This window comes from Triturus cristatus, chromosome 8 (genome assembly GCF_964204655.1).
Source record: "Triturus cristatus chromosome 8, aTriCri1.1, whole genome shotgun sequence".
Taxonomy (NCBI): Eukaryota; Metazoa; Chordata; class Amphibia; order Caudata; family Salamandridae; genus Triturus; species Triturus cristatus.
Genome location: NC_140591.1, coordinates 328118147 through 328138905, shown reverse-complemented (window position 1 = coordinate 328138905; position 20759 = coordinate 328118147). Strand labels below are relative to the sequence as shown.

General features: G+C 39.9%; 1 protein-coding gene across 1 annotated transcript in view; it reads right to left on the bottom strand.

The window, feature by feature from the left end:
* GTF3A (general transcription factor IIIA) overlaps positions 1 to 20759 on the bottom strand; it is a 115203-nt gene that overhangs the window by 73897 nt on the left and 20547 nt on the right. The window contains exons 2-4 of the mRNA XM_085621629.1: positions 7636 to 7736; positions 6672 to 6768; positions 532 to 620 (exon numbers count right to left, since the gene is read on the bottom strand). Coding sequence (XP_085477755.1) covers positions 532 to 620; positions 6672 to 6768; positions 7636 to 7736 — 287 coding nt within the window. The remainder of the gene's footprint in view (positions 1 to 531; positions 621 to 6671; positions 6769 to 7635; positions 7737 to 20759) is intronic.

Genomic DNA, 20759 nt, shown 5'->3' with positions numbered 1-20759 from the left:
TAAAAATCATTGCTAGAACTTTGTACCTGTGGATTTTAGGTTCGAGCAACAGAATTTTATGCTCAACAATGATCACTTGAGAGAGCATGAGATGCTGTCAATACACAATGATTCATTTCTTTCTGTGAGAGGGAGATTATATATTGATTTCTCTCAACTAGTGTAGTGGTAGTTACAGTTTATGGCCAACTTCTAAAGATCGCTTTGAACTCCTCTCTACAGATCACCAATGTTGCTACATCAGCAAAGAATAGTTTTAATTATACGAATGAATAGCACTTAATGTTATTACAAACTCAAACGTAGGAACTACCGTGTAATTTAAGAGAATTAAGCCATTCCTTTAAGTGGACATGAAAATATACAAAACATACAGTGGAGGAGAGAGGAAAATTGTGGTGTGCAGCCTGGATTGTTTGCAGAACAACATCAGTTGACAAATTCCTGGAGTAATTGCCAGCTACTTTGTACAGATCAACTATGTTAAAGAATATAACGCAATATGGTCTTCAAGAGGGAAAGAACACTCACTTGTATGGCATCTCGTTAGTGTGATGGCACTCGTGTGCCGTCAGCTGTTGATGTTTCTTGAAAGACTTGCCACACCCTTCAAAATAACACTAAAAGGCAAACAAATATTGTGGTGAAGGAAATGCCCAAACATTCGTTTGTATTCACTAACCAAAACTGTATTCAGAACAATGGAGCCTAAAGTTAGAAACAACGGAAGGGGGGGGGGGCTTAGGTTTAGTGTTATTGTAAAGAGGGAACCCCTCTGAGCAATGGGCCTTGGAAACTGCAAACTGATTGTTTGTAAGCTAATGCGAATGGGGAAAAGTGAACAATGGTTAGAAAATGTGTGACCTACAATACTGCAAGAGGAATAACTTTTAGAGCATCAGTGCTATCAGTTTTATGATTGCGGCAACAGATGTTTGAGGTAGGACCCATCTGGGAGGCACTGGTGTTGTGAATGAGGGTTCAAGAGGTATGTAGACTATGGCATGGTCGCATTGTCTATGGGTGCTTGTGTTGTGAAGATAAAAGGGGAAGATTGAACAGTGAGTTTGGATTTCAACACTTCACCCACCCCCTCCCACCACTGGTTCAGATTTGGTATGGGGTGGTTCCATGTGGGGTATGTCTAATATAAGGTGCGTAGCTGCTTTAGTGATCTCTGCAGGTCATGAAACATTGCCTTCTGGTTCACATGCAGCTTGAAAGCTCGGGTCCATCTTTATTATGATGGAATGGGCCAGCTTGTGTGTGCAAGAATCTAGCTGGAAGTCAGTGTACCCAAGATAACTGTGGTGAAATTAAAGTATAGAGATGAAGTCACACCAGATCTGTCTATATCCAGCAGCAGTATCAATTTCAGCCCTGTAGGTGTGAAGAAACGCATTAGACTAGCGGTTTAGATGAACCCAACTAAGCTTGGGCACACAAGAGGATGGATTAAGACTGGCGGTCCCTACCTGGCAGGTAGGGCCTGAGCCGAGATTCTGGTGAAGGAAAGGTGGACATGCAATCTACAGAACAAGTGATTAAGGCACCTTAAAGAAATAGCACATGGCACATTCCGTAGTAATACTTCTGGGGCGGTCCCCCTGAAACGTATACACACAAAACCAAACTAACACCCCACACATCCACTAGTTAAGTGAGATCTATGAAATGTTAGGACATGAACAGACAATCTTCCATTCATGGGAGATGCAGCATAAGCACGTCAATCTGGCATCGGACTTTCAACATTGGACACGGGAAACTGAGGATTAAACTGTCCAGCCGGGCACAGAACATTGGGCTTCTTTGCATTTCTGCCCCTTATGAAAGGCGCTGCGCCACAGACTCCCAAACTATTCTTAAAGTCTACATGCAAATAAATATCTGGGGGTAAAGCCACATTTACGTTTTGGGGAATATTAGGTGTTCCTGCTTATTCTGGCCGACAGCATGCTGCAGAGTTAGCTGCCAAGCTTGAGAAGGCAAAAAGGCAGTATGGCCATCCTGGAGCATAGTGTCCTGTTTTGGGATTACCGCTTGAAACTCTTGTAGTAACAGTGGAACTTTTCCTTGGGTTGCTTTCAATGACCTAATGAGTCGGTAGTAAATAGACATTATTGGTAGCCAGTGGAGAGCTTGCAGGACAGTCTTCATGTGCTCCCTTCATGTTCTAAACCTGTTGCAGTTTACTTACTAGAAAGGACTAAGACCCAACATATAGACTACTATTGTAGTCATTACTAAAAACAAGGGCAAGAAGGACTTGTAGCGTCAGAAAGCATCAGAGCATTCTCACTGCGTAGCAGACACCCTTTTATGATCCTGTTGACATGCGAGATCAATTACAAGTTTTAATCCATTGTGAGCAATTCTTTACTTGCCCTGATAACAATAAGCTTGGGGAGGGGAGGGGGGGGGGCGGTATCAATTCCCTTAGGGCTGCAGGTTGTGCCATTTTCCACAAATCATTGGTTGGAGGATTGAGATTGTTAAACATCAAGAGTGAAATGACACAAATTTATTCCCTTGGTCGTGGTGGAAGGTCTGTGGGAAAGTCTAGTTTTAGACTGATTTGTGCGTCATTCATATAATTTCAGCATGCAAGATTGAAGGATTCTACTGGGTAAAGGGGTTAGGTAGGAGGTCGATTACAAGAAGGCAGAGGACAGATACCCTGCATTGTGGGCTGGATGTGAATGGGGTATGGCTACCAGGCTTAGTCCGTCGGATAGGGAGAGCTCCTTTTCAGAGCACTTCCGAGAACACCTGGAGATTGAGTAGTAATGTTTTGTGGTGGACCATGCTGAAACCTGCTGATCAGTCCAGTAGCAGGAGAGCTGCATGCAGCTTTTGCATAATGTTTTAGGTTACCTGGGAGAATGTTGTGCGTCAACCTGGTCAGAGTGCTCACCTTAGAGCAGGTTCCTTTCCTCAGTGAAGTAAGAGGAAGAAACAGCAGCTTACCAAGTAATGGGCCATTGGAAATTGGCCTGTTTGCAGGACTGGAAGGGTGAAGTCTGAGACAGGGGCTTACATACAAGTACTCAAATCTGATGGAACAATCCTTGTTCTACGGATTTGAGGATGTTCCTGGCTACCGATCCAGCATAATATGCATTTAAAGATTTTTGGCATTGCTAGATCTTAGGACCCTGAGGGTTTGGTTGCTCTGAAAAGGTTACAGATGTGTTTAAGAATGGGTTGAAGAAAGAAACTGTTCTCAGACCTTTTTCATCACATACATGTTCCTGCTCGCAAGCATCATCTGCACCCCTAAGATAAACATCCTAACCTACTCAGACGACAATCAATCCTCGCCCTCTTGGGTAAAACTCCCAACACCAAGTTTGGCAACTGCATGGACACCCAACTGTCTCAAACTGAATACAGATAAGACAGGATCGTCAGAAAGAACGCATTGCCGTGGGGCACCGCCTGGATGAACTCTGCCCCACCTCCTCCCCCACCACCCATGCCAAGACCCTCTGAATTGATCATTGACAGCCATCTCAACATGACTGCCCGAGTCAACGCTGTCACAGCCGCCCGCTTTCACACCCTGAAAATGCTTAGGAGGAATAAAATCTTCAAATGGTTCCCCACCAGCACTCACAAAACCGTCACCCAGGTCCTCATCATAAGATCTGCGCTACGCCTTATGCCAGTATAATACTAAACTGTACACATGAACCACACCTAAGGAAGCTTCACTGGATTCCAACACACAAATGTGTCTTGTTCAAACTCTTCCCATATACCTTCTAAGGCCCACACAACTTGGACCCAGCTTAATTCAACATCCAGATCTCATGCCATAAACCCACTAGGCACATCCACTCTGCACGACGACTCCTAGCACACACCCAATGCATATGCAGAACCAGAGTCTGGTGTTGGGATTTCTACATCGCTCCTAAAGCCTGGAATGGTCTGCGATTACACATCACAGCTGCTCCTTCAATTCTAGAATTCCTGAAGACATGGCTTTCAGAAAAAAAAATCCTACTCACCAGTCTAAGGTCAGGCCAGACAAGTTCTGGTCTACAGAGCTAGGACACCCTGCCGCATGATGGCACACTACAAATGCACACAAGTCGAGTCTTTGTTCGGTTTCTTGTATGTTCAGTGCTTGGTGCTTTCTCTTGAGGGGATTTGGCTTTTAAAATGTTCATGATAAAACTCATGAAATTGCACTACAGAAAGCTACCAATTGTGGTATCCAACAGTGCAATTATTCTGGAATGCAGAATTCTCCCAGATTATGAAATTCCTCGGATTGGCAATTTGCATCAGTTTGACAAGATGTGGTGCTCGACAGGTTGGATTGTAGGTTTGTAATCCATACTATATAGACATGAGGATTGTATCGCCCATCTTGTGACTTTCTCCATTTATATTGCTAAGTGCAGAGAGCAGTTTCGTATTTGTTTTTTGGTGTAGCTCCATGTTATCTTTTGCCTGTGTATAATCCTGGTTAATGTTTAATGGAATCTAGTTGACCAGGCCATAGGGAGCCAATGGGAATAAGTGGATTGTTAAATTGGGCTTCGCAAGATGGCAGTCCATTATTAGGAGTACAAGATTCTCTCACTCCCTTTCTCCCCCCCCCCCATTACAGCTAGCACCCCTTACTAAAGATATAGGTTTCCTATATCCAGGGTCACTGCACTTAAAACCTATAAGTTACCCCCATAGCAGGCATTTTGCAATCCTGAAGGCAGGGTGCGTGGATCGAAGGGTGAGCAGGACACCCCTAGGGAGATCATTCTCCCGGGTTGTAAGTGAAGCAGCCATATACCATACAGAGGGGCAACTCGTAATTACGCGTTGACCATCACGAAACTGGAATAAATGAAATGGCACCAGAAGCAGGCCATAAAAAAAGTGAACACAAAAGAAAGTCCAGGTATAGATTTACACATTGGAGCATGCGCTTGTTGACAAGAGTTTTACAGTATTGTGTGTGCTTATCACTAGAGAAATAATTTCCAGCAATAAACCACTCTTTCAGCCTCTTGCTAGTTTCAAGTTTACAAATTTTTTTTTTCCACATTAACCTACCTTTACAATGAATGTAAGCAGAAGGTAAGTATATAGTAGAAGAGTAATTTTTTTTAGGGTTCAGGGGTAGGTAGAGGTAAAAGGTAGGCAAGACCAAATAGCGTATAAAACAAATATATTTAAAAAAAAAAATTAATAAAAATGGTTTCCTGCCAAAAAATGAGAGATACACCTACAAATGAAATTAAAGAAATGTATTCTGGATAATCAATAGTTTTTTTTTTTTTAAATAAAGAGAAGAGTAAAAAAGGTAAAATTTATGTTTTGTAAGGAGTAGGGTCCTAATGGTACTTTATATTGTGGTACATTACTAGGTGTGGTAAAATAATTTGACCTGGTTGCCCTTTGGCCCTACAGCATCAGTGTGTGTGCATAAATTGAGATGGATTTAACATGACAACCTATACCAAAATAGGGCTCCTAGAATAACGAAGCAGGAGTGATAAACCAGAGCCCTGGTGTCTTACTAGATAATATCACCCAGAACCAACATCAGAGTACAGTCTGGATGATTACCAACAAGAATGTGTCCCTTAAAAGAAAATTCTAAATTCTGCACCCTTTAATCTAATCTCCCATAACCTTTCGCATTTGCAGGCCAGGGGGTGGTGTTAACTGACAGGAGAAGTTAGAACAACATATTGATTGAACACCATTGATAATCCTGGCATAATTTATCTTCTGCCTTGGTTTCATATCTCCTCAAAGCCACTCGCCTGTTGGCAGTTCCTCCGCATAGATATGGCGGCATCTACTTAAACTATGCCACGAAACAGAGCGTTTCCACCATTGACAGGTTTGATCTTTTTGAACTGGAAATCTTCGAGCCAGGACACTAGTAATTTATTACTGAAAAGGCTTAACTGTTTAATGTGTTATAAGATTGGGCACAATGATATGTAATACACTGAACACGTTAGGCTTTTCAGACAAGAGAAATACCTTCTGAAAGAAGGATTCCATTTTTAGTAGCTGGTTGGGCCAACTAAACTCAGCAAACAAGATATAGTTTATTGAAAAGCCACAAATGGCTAGATGTGTCATGGCTTGGAGCCACGTGACAGCTGCAAAACTGAAGGCGGTTACATGCATTCAATGGGTAAAAAATACAAAATAAAGTGTGGTATGGCCAACCTTGGTGCTCTACAAATTTCAGAGGATTTGGAAACCTACTCAGGTAGCAAATTGAAGGAAGCTCTTTGACTGCAGGAATGAGGAGTGCAAATTGAATATAATGGACACTTTGTAAGGCGGCATAGGTTGCTCAAAACCTTCGGAACCACTGTAGACTGAAAGAAAGCCCACGTTGTGGTGAGATGAACTGAGCCGAAGGCAGGACAACAAACAGTGAATTGTGGGGGAGGGGGGGGTAAATCCGACAGGGACAGAATCAGGTAGAGTGAGAGGGTGGTTAAACTCAGTCTCCTGGAAGCATGTGGGTGATAGTAGTAAACTGGACCAGTAAATGCCTGCTGGCAGTCTAGATGCGATGTTTTTTCACACAAAAAGGTGTGAAATGTAAGACTTGAGGAATAATTTAGTGCTTAAAGTTCAAGCTATCTTGACCACACATTAGATTCCCCAAACATGATATAAAGTGTTACCATGTATGGCTTTTCTTGATTTTGATGCTTTCGATCTAGATGCTTTCTTAAGTTAGAATTTGTAGTGAAGGCTTCACGACAGTCACCAGCAGTACACCTATACAAAACAAATCGAAAAGAAAAAAAATTCAGCTGGAAGGTTACTTGGGAGTCCAAGCCTCACGTTATATCTTTTCATAAAAAATAAAATATATAAAGTAATCCTTCATTACAAAACAAATGGACACTACAAGAAAGGAAATATTTGTATTAGATTCGCAGCGCTCCAGATCTGCGCAAGTACTGAGATATGGCACGGACTTAAAATCCTACACTCTGGACTTTACCTTCCTGAAATGGATAATGTTACTTGAGCAAAATTTCCTAGGTAATCATCTAAAAATGGCACGCATACGAGTGCTCCAACCACTTGCAGTGTTACTTAAAGTCCCAGTCATTGGTGTCAGTCTAAATTGCAGTTTCTCGTCCTAGCTTAACTTCCCAAAAACACTAAGTAACACACCCCTCGGCCGTTCGTATGGCTCCTCCACCTTGTTGCCATAAGAAGGCAGCAAATATCTTGAAGTACCAAGTAAACCCTACCATACCATCTCTGTGGCAGAGCAAAAAGGACATGTAAGGAAAGCCAAGAGGAACACTACTACTTAGTAATGTGGATTACTGCGAAGTATGCATGTGGTATTTATAGAGCTAGAAACTAGCCGAAGGACAGCGCTGAACTGAATCCCAAATAAACACATTCAAGTGACTGCAAGGGTAGCGGTTATCTAAGAGCAAAAGCGAACAATTATAGCATCAAGATACGGTGTGGGTGTTTTTTTTTTTTTTTTTTTTTTTAAAGAGAGCAGAGTCTACAGCTCTTCCTTAAACTGGAGCAGGGTTTGGAGTCAGTCCCAATGCAAGGATGTAGTTCCAGATCCTAGGTGCACAGAAAAAGGGCTGTAGAGTTGCACATTATACTTACACAAATGGCTTCTCTCCAGTATGTGTTAACATGTGTCTAGCAAGATGGAAATTTCTTGTGAAGCCTTTTCCGCAACCTTCATACTCACAAGCATAGGGTCTCTGAAAAACATAAGTTTCATTGTTGGTAATTACTTATTAGCCAGTACCCACATTTTCAATATATAATCACACTAGCACCTAAATTATACAACACATATTAGATTTCAGATACATACATATCTATATATCTACCTCTGGACAGTTCCAGGAAGCAGCCAGCATCACCTTCACCAATACCACTCCCACTAACATTTTAGGGCCACATGCATGAACCTATTTTGCGTTCGCAAACAAGCCGATTTGCAGTCGGCCAGGTGGCGAACACAAAAAAAATGGCTTTTCCTATGTATCATACCCTATTTTGGAATTCAGTAAACTTACCGAATCGCAAAATGGGTTTGCAATTTGGTATTTGGAAAGGGCGTGTTTAGGGCGCCCCTTGCAAATACCGATTCAAAGTAGTATGTATGAATGTTATGAGACCGCGAATGGGGCGGGGGTGTAAATCGCAAAACATTTGTATTTTACCACTTTTTAAAATGTTGGCAATTTTCTTTTTTTAAATATATAGAGTAGGCAGTGGTCCCATGGTGCACAGCCAGCTCTTTAAAAGGATTTTAGCGATTCCTGGGTCGAAATTGCGACCTACCACATTAATGTTAATGAGGTACGTCAATTTGGGACCCCCTAGGGGAAAACCAAAAAAAAAAAAATTTATATATATATATATATATATACACACACACACACACACACACACACTCCACTGGTTCCCAGTTACCGGGTGATTGCAGCGCTCCTCGTGGGTGCAAATCCCTGCGGTTGAACCACACCGCTTCAAATCCACAAGAAATCCCTCCAGCCGGAAAGAAAAACGGGATGCACTCTTGACAACCTTTTATGCGCTTTATTTTCTTTATATTTTCACTGCATGGGGTACAGGCAATAGCTGATCTACGCGTTTCGGTATTCCTGATACCTTGCTCACGATCAACTGTTTGTTTGGTCCCGCCCTCTTTAAGTTCAATTGAAATTACATCATTTCCTGGCGGTTTTCAAACACCCTTTTGCATTCTGGAGAATGTAGTTTTGAAACCAAATGTTTCTTTATGTTGTATATGTACTTATTTATTTGCACTCTAATGTTTTGTTTTTTGTAAGAAAAGTCCAGTCGACATTCTTCATGAGCGCTTTGTCCTTTCTTCGCTTTACCTCCTCTGGTGGAGTTTAATCTTATGAGTGATAAGTTCTTTTGGATCATTAATTTCCATTTTTTCGATTTGTTCTTCGATGTTTTCATCCCTGGACTGCATTTCCTTTCATTTTACTGTTTATGTTCTTGTCTTCTTTTTTATAGATGTATGTAGAGCTCTTCTGACTGGTTAAGGCCGTGCGGATATAATGTTCGTAATTTTAAAATGTAACGTGACTCCTTCTGTCGCAATTGTCTCTCGATCTCCCCCACGTTCTTTCCTTGGAATGGTCTCAATTCCATAGTATTTAAATTTTTTCCAGTCTCCTTGATGGACTTGTTCCATATGTTTTGCCACCGCGTTGGATTTGTCTTTATGTATTGTAGCTCTTATGTGTTCCAGTATTCTCTTTTTCAATTCAAAGATGGTACTCCCCACGTACTTCAGTGGGCAGGGACACTCCAACACATAAAATCACATATTGAGTCTTGCACGTTATTAATTGGCGAATCTCCCAGATTTTGTTGTTTGCCATCTTTATGTTTTTTGTCTGTTGGGCAATTTGACAGGCTTTACACATGACATTTTATGAAACCTTTTGTCTTCAACCATGTAGATTCCTTATCTTTTCCTTTGAAGTGACTATGGATTAGATGATCCTTCAAGTTCTTTGCTCTCCTGTATGTTACCATCGGATGCTTTCCTACTAGTTCCTTCACAGTAGGATCCAACTGTAGTATCTTCCAGTTTTTTCTCAAGATACTCACTATTTGTTTGCTTTCCAATGAATAATCCATTATTAGCCGGATGGTCTCAGGTTCTGTTTTCTTTGATTTTCTGGATAGACAATCCTCTCTCGTTTTGCTGTTTGTTTTTTCCCAGCATTTTTTTACTATATTGGTATTGTATTTTCTTTTTTTGAATCTTTCCATTGTGTTTTGTCCGTGTATTCGCCATTCATCTTCTTCACTGCATATTCGCCGAATCCTCAAGAACTCTCCATAAGGGATACTTGAAATTAGGGTTTTTTGGTGGAAGCTTGTTGCTTCCAAGGTGGCATTGGTTGCTGTACTTTTTCTGTGTAAAGTTGTTTGTATGTGGCCATTTTTGATGTATATTACCATGTCCAGGAATACCACTCTTTCATTACTGATCTCATATGTAAACTTTATATTTGTTTTGCTGTTATTTAGTAACTCAAAGTATTCCTTGAATTCCATTTCTGTGCCATCCCAGATGATGAATAGGTCATCAATAAACCGTTTCCAACTGACGACCTTATTCACCATTCTGTCATTACTTTCACACCATGCGACCTCTTTCTCCCAATATCCCATCGCTAAACAGGCATAACTGGGACTAAAAGAAAATCCCATTGCAGTCCCGTTCCTCTGGCGATACACCTCATCTCCAAAAACAAAGATATTCTTGTTCAAGCATATTGATATCATATCAAGGAGCATCTTGTTATGTTCACTGTATTTGATGTTATGTTCTTTCAAAAAGAAGTCACATGCCTCCAGGCCCATGTCATTTTCAATGTTAGTATATAAGGATATAACACCCATTGTTACCAATTGATATGTGTCCTGCCAGGGAGTGTTTTGCAGTAGTCTTAACAGGTCTGTTGTGTCCTGTATATAGGAGCTGAGTTGAGTTACGTAGGGGTTTAGGAAGAAGTCAATATAGTTGGCCATCGGTTCTAACAATGAACCTTTCGCTGACAGGATAGGTCTACCAGGTGGTTTTTTGTGATCCTTATGAAGTTTTTTTTTTTTTTTTTTTTAATATTTTTATTATTTTCAATGGCAGAGGCAAACAGAGTACAAGGATGGAAAAAAAAAAAAAAATGAAAGAAATACATTTTAAACAATGACAATCCATAGCACAATTATTAATACATTAGATTAAATCCAATTTTCAATAGGCGACCAAAGTTTCCTAGCAAATGTCTTCTTTCTGTGTCCTTTCAAATTATACACAGCTTTATCCATTCTGTAAACATTTAACAATTTTCCCAGCCATTGTTCGAATGATGGTGGATCAGAATCTAGCCATCTTGAAGTAATACATAAACGATAGACAGACATTCCAATGAAAAGAAAATGTTCCTGATCAACGGTTAAGCTCTCAGATGAAGTATATAAACCAAGAATAATCACAGATGGACATAGTTTAATACTAACATTGAGCAAATTGGTCAAAAACTGTTCTATCCTGTTTATGAATACAGTTAATTCAGCGCAGCTAAAAAACATATGACAAGAATCAGCTGCTAAAGTTCCACAGCGGCTACAATTAATACCTTTCGTAGCTTTCCATTTAGCCAACTTTGCCGGTGTAGAATAGAGATCTAGAGATGCCATGTAATGTTGACTTTTAAGAGAGCTGTTAATTAATGTTTTATTGCTAATCTCAAATGCCCTTACAAGATCAATTCCGTCTGTGCAAAGTATTTTTTCCCATTTCTGGGTTTGGAAATCAAGATCATCATGCAACATGTTGACCATTGATTGGTAGATTGTGCCAATAGGGCTATTTCTCCTGACATTTTCCATGACTATATTAGTCTCCATTACATTAGTATGTAAGAGGTGTTTTTTTTCCAAGAAACTGCGAATTTGTAAATATTTAAAGAATTCATTTCTGAGTAAGCCGAATATATTTTGGAGATTAGAAAAAGACATTAAAGCCCCATTTTGGTACAGTTGCCCGATTGAATGAATCTGTCCCAAACGGAATCGGTTCATAGGAATGTCTTGAGAAATGCCAGATAAAGAAAGATTACAGCAAATTGGTGTATAGAAATTATATTTTAAAGTTAACCCTAAAGTTTTGTTAATTTGTCTCCACACCAAAAAAGCAGAGAGAAGAACCTTAAATCTTGTTTTTTTGTAATAGCTTGGCTCCATGAATATCAATAAGCATTGGCGCACATGAGCACCCATAAGCATCTCAAAAATAGATGGTGACATAAAAGTTTCGTTAATGTGATCATGAAATAATAAAACCTTTATATTTTTGAGAGTTATAGCCCAGTAGTACATTCTAAAATTCGGGAATCCTAACCCACCGCGTTCTGGCGGTAGAGTGCACCATTTTAGGGATCTTCTTGAACGACGATAGCCCCATAAAAACCTGGACAGCATCCTATCTATTTTATTAAAAAGAGACATAGAGAAAAATAATGGAATAGTGCGAAAAAAGTAGAGAAATTTTGGAAAAATCAACATCTTGATAACATTAGTCCGTCCAATTAAAGATAAATGTAAATTATTTATCCTTTCTAAAGTTCTATTGGTGGATGTGAGTAAAGGATCCAGATTTAATCCAATAATGTCATCTATTTTAGATGATATGGTTACACCAAGGTATGTGGCAGTATCATTTAAAACAATATCAGTGGGCAGACTGGTTTTAGAATGTATAATTTGGGTTTTTGAAATATTTAGTTTGTATCCAGATAATTTGCCAAATTCACTGGCAATTTCTATTATTTTGAGTAAGGCAGAGGAGGAATCGGAAGTGACAATGGCCACGTCGTCTGCATATGCTAAGACCTTATGGTCTACCTCATGGAGCCGTACAGGTGGAATACCGGGCTCTGTAATTAATCTGTTCAAATAGGGTTCCAAATAGAGTGCAAATAAAAGTGGAGAGCAGGGGCACCCTTGTCTGGTCCCCCTAGTAATTGAAAATGGGCTAGATATATCCGTGCCTAATCTTATTACACCCTTTGCATTAGAATAAAGTGACTGAATAGCTTTAATGAATTGTGGTGGAAAACCCTTCCATTTTAGTACGGACCAAAGGAACCCCCAGTCTACTCTGTCAAACGCTTTTTCAGCATCAAGTAAGATAACTCCGACTGGGGATTCCTTTGCTTGGGCCCAATCCAACATTGTAATAACACGTTTAACGTGATCTGTGGTGTCCCTGTGTTTGATAAACCCATGCTGGATATTAGAAACCAGGTCCGGCATAACTTCGTTTAGTCTATTTGCAAGAATTTTGGAAAAAATTTTGCTATCAGCTGTAATCAGGGAGATAGGACGATACGAGCCTAATTCCTTTGGGTCCTTATTCTTTTTGACAAACACAACTATAGTAGCTGTAGACCAAGAATCCGGAGCTTTCTCTTGGAAAGCTGCATTAAAAATTTTAAGCAGCTCTGGTTTTAACAAAAGTCTAAATGTCTGATAAAACTCCAGAGGAATCTGATCGGGCCCCATAGCTTTACCAGCTGCAAGACTCATAATGGCTCTTTCAATCTCCTCCCAACTTATTGGTCTAGAAAATAAATCTATATCTTCTGTACACAGAGAAAGCTGGTTGATGTTTTGTAAATACTCTTTGGGATCAAGGGTCTTGTCGATTTCATTGTTAAAGTCGTTATACAGCGTCTTGTAGAAGCCCTGAAATGCCTCTAATATTCCCTCCCTGCTTTCGTGAAGGGCCCCATTTGTATCTTTGACACAATGTATTTCATTAAAAGAAGATTGTCGTAAACGCTGAGCTAAAATTTTACCCGTGCGTTCGCTAAGTTCATAGCGTTCAGTTTTATATTGTTTAAATTTTGCAGCTACTTCTTCAGCAATATGTGTGCGAAGACCTGAGCGTTCAATAATTAAGCGTGTTTGTACATCCTCTATATTAGCATTATTTTTGCATGCGACAGATAATTCCATCTCCACCCGCCTTATCTTATTTAGCCTGTCCCTAAAAACTACTTGATTTTTTTTCCTCTTATAATTTGCAAAACTGATTGTCTCGCCGCGTATAATGGATTTAAAAGAGTCCCAAACTATTTGCGGAGAGGCAGTATCGTTATTTATCAAAAAATAATCTTTAATGATATTAGCCATAAATTGAAGGTATTCTTCGTCTAGTAATAAATTTCTTTGGAATGACCAGGATCTGATAGAATTTGGACGGTCGGTGGGAAATTGCATCTCTGCAATTATAGGATTATGATCTGAGATAACTTGTGGTAGTATCTCGATGCGAATTTTCTCCAGAAAAAATGATGATACAAAAAAATAATCTAAACGAACAAATTTTTGATGAGGAGTAGAGAAAAAAGTATATCCGGGGTCATTGTGATGAAATTTATTCCAAACATCAGTTAATCCATTGGTTAGAACCAGGTCTCTAAGTGCTTTGTAAGTTTTGACCTTTCTGCCCATATATCTCTTCTCTGATTTAATATCCCAGTCGGCTGACATGTGTATATTTAAGTCTCCACAAACTATGGTCGGTTGTGCCCAAGTGGATAGTTCTGCGTTCATAGTATTGAATAATTCAGCATCATCCAAATTGGGACCATAGATACAACATAAAGTAAATTTGCAACTACCAATTTTAAGCTCAGCCACTCCCCATTTATCAGAAAGAGTTTTTACACATTTCCCTATTCCCTTTCGCATGCAAATTGCAACACCTCTTTTGATACCCATTTGCTTAGACATAATCAAGACTTCTAGTCCCAGATTATTCAAGAGACAGCGTTTATCCCATGAAATATGAGTTTCCTGTAAACATAGGAAGTCGATATTCAACCCTTGAAGCATTGTTCGAAGCATGGCAATCTTCTTTAGATCATTAAGACCATTAATATTAATGGAACATATTTTCACCTTTTTATACATTTCCAAAATAAAGAAAACAGATTGTTGATCGTCATCAAACGTATTTGTTCTTCAATGTTGCCATTTAAATGTCTTATAGTCATCCCTGTATTGAACACCTCTGCCTTACACCCCCACCACCAACCCTTACCCTTACCCACCCCAACCCCTGATCCCAGAACCCCTCCCCCCACCCTCCCCAAAGTATGAGGCACAGGAACTATCAGTTCCTGAAATGAATGGATGCCATGTCCCCGACCCGTGGCGTCCCTAAGAAAAGAAAAGAAAAAAAAAAGAAAAAAGAAGGAGGACAAGTATAAAGATGGAGAAGCGTAAAGAGCCTGCAGTCAAGTAATTATTATACAGTGCAATGCTATTATTACCCCCCCAATTCTGTATCTATCATACTACATATCCAAAAATCGTTTTATTTGTTCAGAGAGATTCCAGATACTCCTTAGCTTTGATTGTAGAAATAAAATATTTTGTCTGCCCCTTATATATAGTCTTTAATTTTGCAGGGCCTTGAAGAAATACTGCCACTTCTTTCTTCTGAAAGTCAGGAATTAGTTGCTTCAATTGCCATCGTTGAGCCACAGTAGCTTGACAATAGTCTGGTCGAACAAAGAACTGAAACCCTGGACCATCCGCTTTGTCAGGTCTAGCATTTGCAAATATTACTTCACGAGCAAGGAAGTTATTAAATGACACCAAAATGGCCCTAGGAAAATTTTCTTGACCTTGTCCTTGGCGTGGTTTCCTTATTGTAAAAGGAAATCTGTGTGCTCGTTGTATCTCCCGGGCCCAGTCCCAATCAGTGAAGTCAGGAAAAGCATCTTTTAATAGGTTAATAATAAACTTCCTCGGGTCCCCTCCTTCTTTATTTTCAGGGATCCCCAGAAAACGCAAATTGTTTCTACGGGCCTGATTTTCCAAACTGGCTAATTTATCGGATAAGTCATCCTTTTGAGCTCTGAAATCTCCTGCTTCCTGTCTTTGAGCCATACATTCTTCTTCTAATACAGATATCCTGGCCTCAGCCTCAGTGACCCTGTCAGCAGTCTCTGAGCATAGTTTAATTGCACGTCGTACTGCATTTTTGACTTTAGCACATGTCATTTGCGTACGTTGGTTCTCGGCCTTGCTCTCTGCTCTATGACACATCATAGTATCAAAAATTGTTTTCAACGTGATCTCTTCGTTATTTGCATGCTGTAGCCCAGAATCGGATGTAGCGGTATGGCTAGGCCCTGGAATATTATCAGTAGCAGAGGCGGTAGTTATCAAGTTGGGAGATAAGGAATTAGAAGTCGCCTCTTGACTTGTTGTACGAGAAGATCCCTTCTTCCTCAGCTTCTTTTTTATAATGGTTCCCACATTAGTGTTGTCAGGACTCATACTAATCTCACCCTCAGAAGATAAGCTTTCTCCACTAAAGTCTGCCCAATCTTTATTAGGACCAGTTGCTTCGTCGGATGAGAGTTCTGATAATGAATAGAAATTTTCAGGGAGCTCTTGATTATATTGGTGCCCACTGGTTTCTTTTACAGTTGATGCTTCATTAGGTAATAATACCAATGATGAAAGAGAGCATGCACTATCGGTGATAACTCGATCCGAAACTGCAAGTCCCATAACCCCCTTCTTCAACGAGTCGGTCGGAATTGGAACGGATGTCAGCATAGAGGGATTATTATAATCATTCTGATTATCACCAATAGTGGGTACCTGATTGGCAGACTGACCTATAGTTATATCAGTGCTTTGGTTATCTTTATCGTTTATTTTCTTTTTTGCGGCATGCTTTACGAATAGGTCTGGCACAGTTTGTAAATTAGAGCTTTTTATGCCGATTGTTTCATTGGTTTTAACAGCAGCCCCCTTATTAGAATTCTTACCCTGTTTGATGGAGAATTTGCCAGGGAGCAATGACGTCGCCTCTGCCATTTCAGTTTCCTCGTTTTCTTGCTCCATGTTACCCGAGTCGAGCCCAAGACCAATGTTTCTATTACTACGTGTGGCTATGGAAGATGGAGGTGGAGGTGGCGTCTTCTTCTTCTTTCGTGAACCACCTCTGCCAGGGAAAACACTACTCTGTGGCCAACACAAGCAGAGTATACCACGCCACAGCGGAGTCCGCCGATTAAGTTCAAAAAAATTTAGAAACATTCGTGAGCTCAGCTGGGGACTAGATATTTTGTAACAGGATATAATCCTTATGAAGTTTTGGCAGAAAATAAATTGTGGCTGTGATTGGATGGGACACTGTTAGATATTTACATTCTTCTTCATTTATCAGTTCCCGTCCTGCCCATTCTTGAAGCCTGTTATCAACTTTCTTTTATTTCTAGGGTGGGATTCTTTTTCAATTTCATAGTAATTTGTGTTTATCTGGCGGTGTGCTTCCGCTACATATGCTGCTTTGTCCATTATTACTATATTTCCCCCCTTGTCTGCCATTTTGATTTCAATCTGATCATCCATTGTCAAGTTCCGTAGGGCTTCCCGTTCCATCTTGGTTAAGTTGTCAGTAAATGCCGGACTCTTCACTTTGTATAGGTCTTGAATAACCGCTTCTTGAAACAGATCTATTTTGTTTCCTGGTGTTAATTGAGGATAAAATTTGGACTTTGATTTCATCCCGCTTAGTCCTGCTCCTCCTTGTGTGATTGCCATGCTTAATGGGATTTCCTCTCCCTCCATGGCATCCAAATTTAATAGTGTCAAGAAGCCTTCAGTGTCCTTTACTTGTACGCTAGTTGTTTTTTCTTCCGATGTTTTAATTTTGCCATGATATTTTTTCTCTCCAAAAAATTTGGCCAACTTGATCTTACGAATGTATAAGTACAAATCAATCCTTACTTGTGCTAGGTCCATTTTACTTGTAGGGCAAAATTTTATCCCCCTTTTTAGTAGCGAATTCTCTGTGTCTGAAATGGATCTTTTGGATAGGTTCACTACCTGTAATTCATTCTTTACTTGTTCTTCCTGCGCATGCTCCTCGTTTCTGTTCCCATTTTTTCCACGGTGACGCTTGCCTCGGTTGCCCCTTCTTTTGGGTTTCTTTGTGACCATTTCCGTCCTCTTCCTCTTCCCCTTTGTTGCTGGAATGTGGGTCGATTTTGTTCCCATTGCCTCTGTTGCAATATTAGGCGCATGTCCCCTAAAAAAGATCAGCTATTGCCTGTACCCCATGCAGTGAAAATATAAAGAAAATAAAGCGCATAAAAGGTTGTCAAGAGTGCATCCCGTTTTTCTTTCCGGCTGGAGGGATTTCTTGTGGATATATATATATATATATATATATAAAAAACTCTTGGAGTTTCATCCATTAAGAACACCGATGCACTAATTGCAATTTGCAGAAAAACGCAAATCGGTAAATCACTATTCCTAGTGTTGATACATGTGGCCCTCAGTAAATAAACACTGGTAAAGCCAAAAGCATTGGCTTCAATCAGCATCGCATTAAAATCTGAACTTCTGACGTTGCTAATGCTTGGCAAGCGTGTTGGGGAGGTGGAATTCGGAGCATTAATTGGAACTGTAGAAGTAGAATTAGCAGAAGTGGTGCTAGTTTTTAGAAGCGTGTCTGGATAAGGCGCCTCACTGCAGAGTTGACTCCCAAACTCTGCTTGGCGGCAAAGATGATCTTTAATCAGGACAGACAGATAATGGCGTGAAGCATAAGTCCTAGGTTATTTCACAAAGCAAATAGTTAGTTTTCTTCGAGTCAGCTGCAAAACAGGTGTTATTTCACGAAGAAATGAAGGGGACTAGAATGAATGACCAAATATCCAAAGAGTTCATTAAAAGCATTCTAAAGACATCCTACTGGACAAAACCACAATTGCTTTCTGTAAACCATGCGTACATAAATGAATTGAAAGGGGAAAAAAGTGACAAGTGTACTTTTTGCATAGATTGTAGTGCATCATGCACTGCAATGCAAGCGTAATATATCAAAGGCAGAATGATAGTCCCACAACCAAAAATATGACCACGAAAGATACACCTCTGATGAAATATGCGAGTGACAATGCCTCAAGCCAATTATTATAAAAAGTCTGACTTTAAATAAGCCAATGGTTGAAGGGGCAGGCCCAAAGCTGCTCCATGTATATTGAAAACCGGTCTTGCAGACAACTCAGCTGTCAACCCCGACTAACAAAAATTAGTTCTCCGATTACTGAGCCCATTCTATGAGCAAAGAATCTTCACCACATCAGTTTAACATTCCATCCCTACTCAGGATGAAAACGATCATGACCGGGATGAGAAAGAAAACTAGAAGTGTTTGCTCATCACAAAAACATGGCTTACTCCAACTTGCAGCCCTGAGCCCACATTATGAATTTAAGTACCAATGAGACAGAATTATAACAAGCATTTTTAGTCACCAGGTCTTGTTTTTGAAGACGAAATGGTATTCCCTTGTTCATAGCCTTCAACAAGTAGGGCATGTTGCTGTATCTTAGGCGGCAACAGAGGTCCTTTGACTTGGACACAAGCACTTTCTGTAGAAGGTCGCTGTACGATCAGCTCTTGCTAGGCTTTTCCCAAAACCTCTAGGCATGTGTAAGGTTTTTTACAGCACAGAGGTGGAATGAAGTCAAGGGTGGTATGTTACAATAGTAAGGTACTGTAAAAAGGAAAAATTATGTAAGAAGATGGCATGATTGATTGAGTATGGTAGACGTGTTGGGTAAAACAGCTTAAGTCAGAAAAATAGCATAGGTAAGGTATGATGGTTACGAAAGTACTGAAGGTCGGTAAGGCTAGTTACAGTAGGATAGGGGAAAACAGACTAAGTATATTAGGTAGTTAAGGTATGGTTGCTATTGTTGAAGATATAGTAGATGTAGGGAAAGACAATATTTGTTTGCTCTATAATGGTTTGGGCTTCTCATTAGCACTGCTATGATATGCATACAAGAAATCTAGAAAAGGTTATTAATGTACTATTAAAAACACATAGGAGTGGATTATATCTGAAATGCAAAATTGATTTTGCTTACTAGTTAAAATAAAAAAAAAAAAGGCATGCAAAAGAGAAAGCTTTGATAAAACTGTACATACATAAGTGTTCATCTGTTTAATTGATTTAAAAAGGCACCCTGTGCTGAACATATTGCATAGTTAGGCTGTACCCACAAAGAAGCAAAGTTAATACTTAAAAATCCTGCATAGTAAATACTTTTGAAAAGGGGTCAGTATTTGTTGATCTTTAAGATATCCTTTGTGCCTGCACATCTTCACTACGTGAAGTTGTAAATCCAAAAACAATGTTTGGTTGGAAATTACTATCTTCTGCATGGTATTCCCCATGGTATTTTGCCTTCACTACCCTATTTCTACTGAGCTTTTTGTTGGGATTGGTTCACTGCACTTTGCCCTGGTAGCCAAAGGAAGAATGTTTGTATTCTCTTCCAAACATGGTAAAATTGGTATATACTTCCATGAGGGTGGATAGTTCTCCCTGCTGGAGGAGACATATCTTAAACCAAACAGCCTTGGTGTGGTATTCCAACATTTTGCCTTCACGCCTGTATTTTCATTCAATTAGTTTTTGTTGGCACTTGGGCTATGTGTACCTTATCTCTGCTAACTAGTGCCAAAGTGCTTGTGCCTTCTACTTGAAACATGGTAAAATTGGCCTACACATAATTGGCACATTTAATTTACTTGCAAGTCTCTAGTAAATTATACTACTTGTCCCTAGGGCCTGTAAATTAAATGCCACTTGTGCACAGCAGTTCACTGTGTCACCCACTAAAGCAGCACTGTAAAACAGGTCTCAGGACTACCACTGGAGCCTGTAGTACAGTTTTAAAACTGCAATTTCACTCGGAAAACAAACTATTGCATAGCCTAATCCTCCCTTTTTAATAGTTATAAGGCACCCGTAAGTTATACCCTAAAGGATTTTTGGGCAGGGGGCATGGTATTTAAAAAGTAGGACATTTGCATTAAAGTTTTAGATCTACAGGCAGCAAAAAACCTTCCAAAGTTGTTTTTCACTGCAGAAAGGCTGCCTCTCCCATAGACCAACACTGGGTTATCTTATTTCACTTAATAAGTGAGAACTTCAGTTTGCAAGCAGGTAGAGAAATACTTCTACTCATTTGGATTTTTGTTATCTAAAATACTCCACAATGCCAATTTTAGAATGTTGTCATTTTCCTGCTGTGGATACTCCTATTCCGAGCAGGATGCCTGGGGAGGGGAGGTTGGGGAGGAAGGGGGGGGGGGCTTTGGTTGGG